A 6,658-nucleotide genomic window follows, 5' to 3' on the forward strand; every position below is an offset into this window, starting at 1 on the left:
TATATTTATCGAGAGAGAAAGAGAGAGAGAGAGAGATAGTACAAGAGTAAAGACCCCCTCCAGTCATGAATGACCATGGCATTGCACCTAGAAAGTTACCCTCAGTGGCACAAGTCTGGCCAAGATTGTTTATGAAATACCAGCAGTTACCCATGCATACCACCCGCCCCTTTCCATACCACTGATATTATCCATGGGAAAGGCAAAGGCCAATACAGCTTGGCTCCACTGACGTCGCAACTCATTTCTACAGCTAAGTGAACTAAAGCAACATGAAAGAAAGTGTCTAACTCAAGGACACAACACACAGCCTGGCCCAGGAATCCAACTCACTACCCAATGATTGTGAACGCGATGCTTTAACCACTGAGCCATGTGCCTTCAAACATAAGTAAATAGATAAATAGCTATATAGTTTAACTAGATAGCGAGAGACACTTATTTATTTATTTACACTCCAGTCTTCCGAGGAAACTATAAGATGTTGCACAAGCACTCAACTCTGAGAGCACTATTTCTTACAGGAGAAACATCTGTAAACTAATGAATGTGAGTAGAAGATATCTGAAGGTTATGCTTGGAAGAAAATTTAGTGAAATAGGGCAAATCCAGCTAAAGGCACCCACAGATCAAGTAGTAATATCAAACCAGTCAGTGTGTTAGGCCTACTATTCTTAAAAATACCTTGGAATTATAAGGGAATTTACATAGATATTTTCTCTCTTTAGCATTTTTTTATTCAGTTGACACCAAACCACAATGTTCCTCGAGAGAAGTTGTGGCTGAATGCACATCTTAGAAAACTCACTGTTGCCAATAAAATATATCTTCAAGAGAAAAGAGAAAGAGAGAAAAGCATTGGTTGTAAGAGGTGCACAAATGCAAGGTTTGTTTAGTGACAGCTTATAACGGACAGTGTTATAAGATGAAATGAAATGTGGATATGTGGAAGAAAGAACATGAGATGTGGAAATATATATGATGGAGAAGATGTGGAAATATGATGAAATCTAATGTGTCGGAGTGTTAAATGTGGAGATGTGATGTGGGGAGGGGCTAATTTGGAAATGCAGTGTGGGGAGAGGTTTGTGTGGAAATGCAGTGTGGGGAGAGGTTTGTGTGGAAATGCAGTGTGGGGAAGGGTTAATGTGGAAATGTGGTGTAGGGGGCTAATGTGGAAATGTGGTGTAGGGAGGGTTTGATGTGGATATGCATGAGGGTGGAAATGTGGTGTGGAGTGGGGTTAATGTGGAAATGTGGTGTGGGGAAGGGTTAATGTGGAAATGTGGTATAGGGAGGGTTTGATGTGGAAATGCATGAGGGAGGGGTTGATGTGAAAATGTGGTTTGGGGAGGGGTTAATATAGAAATGCTATGTGGAGGGGTTAATGTGGAAATGTGGTGTTAGGAGGAGTAATGTAGAAATGTAATATAGGTAGTATGATGTGGATCTATGGGAATGGGGGGGGGGAGGATGCAGATGATGCTAATAGGACAGGGCATCAGTTTACTGAAAAATTACATTTCCAAAATATAAGCCACTCTAAATTCTCTAATATCCAATAAGAAATGAAGAAATGCAGACTTAAGTAAATCTATTGCTCAAATATATAACCAGAGAGAGAGAGAGAGAGAGTGATATGTGATGGATGTGGAGTTAAGACTTATTAAGAGCTAACAGTTCTGTCTGTCTGTCTCTCTCTCTCTCTCTCTCACTCACATACATACATGCGTAGATGCGCAAACATACACACACTTGGCCATATTTCACATACAGGGTTGGTATGAGCTAGTTCCAGACTGGAGTGAAAGAAGGTGATAGTTGGAGGAAGAGGAGGTTGAGGTGATGGTGGAAGTGACAAATGTTTTAGAGGCAAAAATAGGAGTCAATATAGGTGTGTGTGTGTGTGTGTGTGTGTATGTATGTGTGCGTGTGTATGTCTATGTACAAGTGCATGTGTATGAGTGTGTGTGATTATGTATGCAAATATATGCTTGCATATATGTCTGAGATTATATAAGCTTGTGTGTGTGTGTGATTATGTGATTACAAGTGTGTGTGGTTATGTGAGTACAAGTGTGTGTGATTATGTGAGTACAAGTGTGTGTGGTTATGTGAGTACAAGTGTGTGTGATTATGTGAGCACATGCTTATAATGTATGTGTATGTGTGTGTGTGTGTATGTGTATGTATGTGAATACATGTTTGTGCATGTATGTATGTGTGTGTGTGTATGTATGTGAATACATGCTTGTGTATGTGTGTGTGTGATTATGTGAGTACATGCTAGTGTGTGCATGCATGCATGTATGTGTGAAATTGTGTGTGTGCTTGATTATGTATCTGAGTGTACATGAGTGTGTGCATGCACAAGTGTGTGTGTGTGCATGCAAGAGTGCATTTGAAATAGGGTGTTGGTGCTTACATGTTGACTTCTGTGCCTCGGCATAGTAGCTGCATTTTCCCTCATCACTTTCATCTTTACTGCCACAGTTTGGGTAGCCATCACATGCCAGAGAAGAATCAATACAAATATGTCGGATGGAACAATGGAAATAACCTTCGGGACACTTATTTCGAGCAATTTCTCCTGGAAAGGGAAAAATAGAAAATGAAAAATAAAAACAGAAAAGTACTGTATTTTTCAACATGTAGCATAAACATGTAGCGGAAACATTTAAACACATCATGACTATCTTTTCAAATTCTGTTGCATTTCACATGGAATTTTCGGTCATCCAAAAATGCTCTAATGTATAAGTCAGTCTGACCTTTGTTGGCTGTAAAATTTTGGTCTGAAAAATTCAACTTGCATGACAGGAAAATATGGTAAAAAAAAACATAAAGACAGAAAACTTTGTCAAAAACATAAGTTATAGGTAGGCACAGACATGGCTGAGTGGTAAGATGCTTGCTTCACAACCACACAGTTCCAGGTTCAGTCCCACTGTGTAGCACCTTGGGCAAGTGTCTTCTAATATAGCTCTAGGCTAACCAAAGCCTTATGAGTGGATTTGGTAGACAGAAACTGAAAGAAACCCGTCATGTGTGTGTGTTCCCCACTATTGCTTAACAACTGGTAATGGTGTGTTTACATCACTATAACCAAGTGGTTTGGCAAAAGAGACTGATTGAATAAGCATCAGGCTTTTAAAAAAATAGAATAAAAACAAATGGGTTTGGTTCATTTGACTAAAAATTCTTCAAGGTGATGCTCCAGTATGGCCACAGTCTAAAGACTGAAACAAGTAAATGATAAAAAAAGGGCAAAAGATAAATACAAAATACGTTCATGGCTAAGAAGTTCGCTTATTCTGGATTCAATTCTGCCTTGCAATACTTGTTATTGGAATTTTGTACCACATTTTCTGGCATTACAAGTCAATGCAGTATGTAGTTTAAACATTGAAACATTGTCACTATCTTTGCAAATCCTGCTGCATTTTACATGAAACTTTTGGTTTTCTAAAGTCACCCTAGTTTGAGAATATAAGTTGTGCAGAAGGCCATCAAAAAGACCAAGTTTAATTACTCTTGTGGAATAGGAACAGCAGAAGAATACAACTGTAAACTATTTCTGTTTTTCTGTTGCCAAGAAAACCTTGAAGGTGTACCACATGAGACCACATATTTCACACACAGACACAGACACACACACACACACACAAATATACAAACATACAATTACACATACAACATTGGTTCCCAACTAATGTTCATTGTCAACTTGAAAATGGTTGATTTTCCTAAAACTCTTACAAAACTGAAACATTACAAACTTAACAGGATCTTTGTTCTCAAATTCTGATCTCCTTCCCCTACAATCCTCCTCCTCCTCATCATCATCATCATTCAACATCCATTTTCCATGCTGGCATGGGTTGGATGGTTTGACTGAAAACTGTTAAGTGGGGAGTTGCACCAGGTTCCAGTCTGATTTGGCATGGTTTCTACAGCTGAATGCCCTTCCTAATGCCAACCACTTCAAGAGTGTAATGGGTGCTTTTTACATATCCCCAGCATGGGTGCCAGTTACATAACACTTGCATCGACCACAACTATGATCTCACTTGGCTTAACAGGTCCTCTCATATTGTAACCATAAATAACATCCATAGTAAAATTTCCAACTTGTTACTTGAAGCCTCTGGGTGGAACTTGGAACAGCTTGTATAAAACAAAGCAATAACAACATAAATAATAATGATTTCAAATTTTGGCACAAGGCCTGCAATTTCGGGGGAGTGAGTAAGTTGATTACATCAACCCCAGTGCTTAACTGGTACTTATTTTATTGATCCCAAAAGGATAAAAGTCAAAATCGACCATGGTGAATTTGAACAGAGAATGTAAAGATGGATGAAATACTGCTAAGCATTTTGCCCTGTGTGCTAATGATTCAGCCAACTCACTGCCTTAACCCTTTTGAAACCAACCCAGCTGAAACCGGTTCTGGCTCTATAGTACAAATGTCTTGTTTACATAAGTTTTGAATTAAAATCTTCCACCAAACCTTAGTCACAATTTATGTTCCAAACACTATCTTAATGAAAACTAAGTTATTTTACTAAATTCTTTGTTATATTTAAAATTAGTTGAAAGAAACACAGGGCACCTCAAAATAAATATGGTAATGAAAAGGTTAATAGTAATAATGATTTCAAATTTTGGTACAAGACCAGCAATTGCAGTGGAGTGGGTGAATCGATTACATTGATCTCAGTGAATAACTGGTATCAATTTTAACAACCACAAAAGGAAGAAAAGCAAAGTTAACCATAGTGGAATTTGAACTCAGAATGTAAGGATGAACAAAATACCTCTAAGCATTTTGCTTTGCATGCTAATGATTCTGCCAGTTTGCCACCTTGATAATAATAATCCTTTCTACTATAGGCACAAGGCATGAAATTTATGGGGAGGGGACTAGTCGATTACATTGACCCCCAGTGTTTCACTGGTACTTAATTTATCAACCCCGAAAGGATAAAAGGCTAAGTCAACCATGGTGGAATTTGTATCCAGAATGTAAAGACAGATGAAATACCTCTAAGCATTTTGTCTGGTGTGCTAATGATTCTGCCAGCTCGCCACCTTTTAATAATAATAATAATACTAATAAGAGCACTCAGAGAGTGCAAACCTCCACCAAGGCAACACCAACGTCCTCTCAACGATTAGGTGGAGATAATTTTTAAAATGAGAATATCTGAAATAAACTTGGCTGTTCTCACAAACGAGAATACTAAAAATGAACCCAACTGCTCTCAAAAATTTTAGCTAAAAAACAGGAAAAATAATCTAGAATCTTTGTCCGGTACCGGATCGATCCCAAAATCTAATCAGCTCATGCCAGCCATGCAGCCAAACATCCCTGAAAGTTTCATCCGAATCCATCCAACGGTTCTTGAGATATCTTATCCACGGACAAACAAACAAACACGATTGAAAACAATACCTCCGTCTTCGCTAAGGCACAGGTAATAATAATGGTTTCAAATTTTGCCACAAGGGCAGCAATTTTGGAGAAGGGGATGAGTCAATTACATCAATCCCAGTACTCAAGTAGTATTTATTTTATTGACCCTGAAAGGATAAAAGGCAAAGTCAACCATGGCAGAATTTGAACTCAGAACGTAAAGATGTCCAAAATACCACTAAGCATTTCCCCTGATGTGCTAACAATTCTGCTAGCTCACCACCTTAAACAATGGTTTCAAATTTCGGCACAAGGCCAGCCATTTTGTGGGAGGAGGTTAGTTGGTTACATCAACCCCAGTACTCAACTGGTACTCATTTTATTGACCTCAAAAGGATGAAAGGCAAAGTCAACTATGGCGGAATTTGAACTTAGAATGTAAAGATGGGCAAAAGGCCAGTAAGCATTTTGCCTGGCATGCTAACGATTCTGCCAGCTCACCATTTTTTAATAATAATAATAATAATAATAGTTCTTTCTACTGGAAGCATAAGGCCTCAAATTTGGGGGAAGGGATTAAGTAGATTACATTGACCCCAGTATGTAACTGGTACTTAGACACAAAGCCTTGAAAATTTAGGAGAAAGGGGGCTAGTCGATTACATCAACCCCTGTGCATGACTGGTACTTATTTCATCAACCCCAAAAGGATGAAAGGTAAAGTCGACCTTGGTGGAATTTGAACTCAAAACACTGCGACAGGCAATATAATGCTAAGCATTTCATCCAGCGTGCTAACAATTTTGCTAGTTCACTGCCTTTTCATAATAATAATAATAATAATAATAATAATAATAATCTGATAAGGATTTACTTTTAAAGGGTGTCAGTAACAATTTGAATCCTGGTGCGTTTCGTGTTGGTTGTCCAAAATAATTCAGTTTCAGTTCGTTGTATGTTGAGTTGTAGTCTCGAACCCCACGATGGATACCACCAGGGAAGTAACCATAAGCCCCATGTTTAGGGGTAAGGAGTACCGACATATCTGGTAGGTTGTCAAAAACTTTTAATCTGAAATGAAATCAAAAAGGAGACAAGTTGAAGAATATTAAAATGAACATAGACAGGGCTATAGACACACACACACACACACACACACACACACACACACACACTCACACACACAAATGCATATATAGATAGATAGATAGATAGATAGAGATATTTATTTACACACAC

The 6,658-nt window shown here is 38.3% G+C and overlaps 1 protein-coding gene across 4 annotated transcripts in view; it reads right to left on the minus strand.

The window, feature by feature from the left end:
* Nucleotides 1-6,658, minus strand: part of LOC106879154 (myb-like protein U) — a 196,385-nt gene that overhangs the window by 75,191 nt on the left and 114,536 nt on the right. For all 4 annotated transcript variants that reach the window (XM_052968384.1, XM_052968381.1, XM_052968383.1 and 1 more), the window contains exons 5-6: nt 6,294-6,490; nt 2,426-2,590 (exon numbers count right to left, since the gene is read on the minus strand). In XM_052968384.1, the coding sequence (XP_052824344.1) occupies nt 2,426-2,590; nt 6,294-6,490 (362 nt within the window). The remainder of the gene's footprint in view (nt 1-2,425; nt 2,591-6,293; nt 6,491-6,658) is intronic.

The sequence above is a fragment of the Octopus bimaculoides genome, chromosome 5 (genome assembly GCF_001194135.2).
Source record: "Octopus bimaculoides isolate UCB-OBI-ISO-001 chromosome 5, ASM119413v2, whole genome shotgun sequence".
In the NCBI taxonomy this organism is placed as follows: Eukaryota; Metazoa; Mollusca; class Cephalopoda; order Octopoda; family Octopodidae; genus Octopus; species Octopus bimaculoides.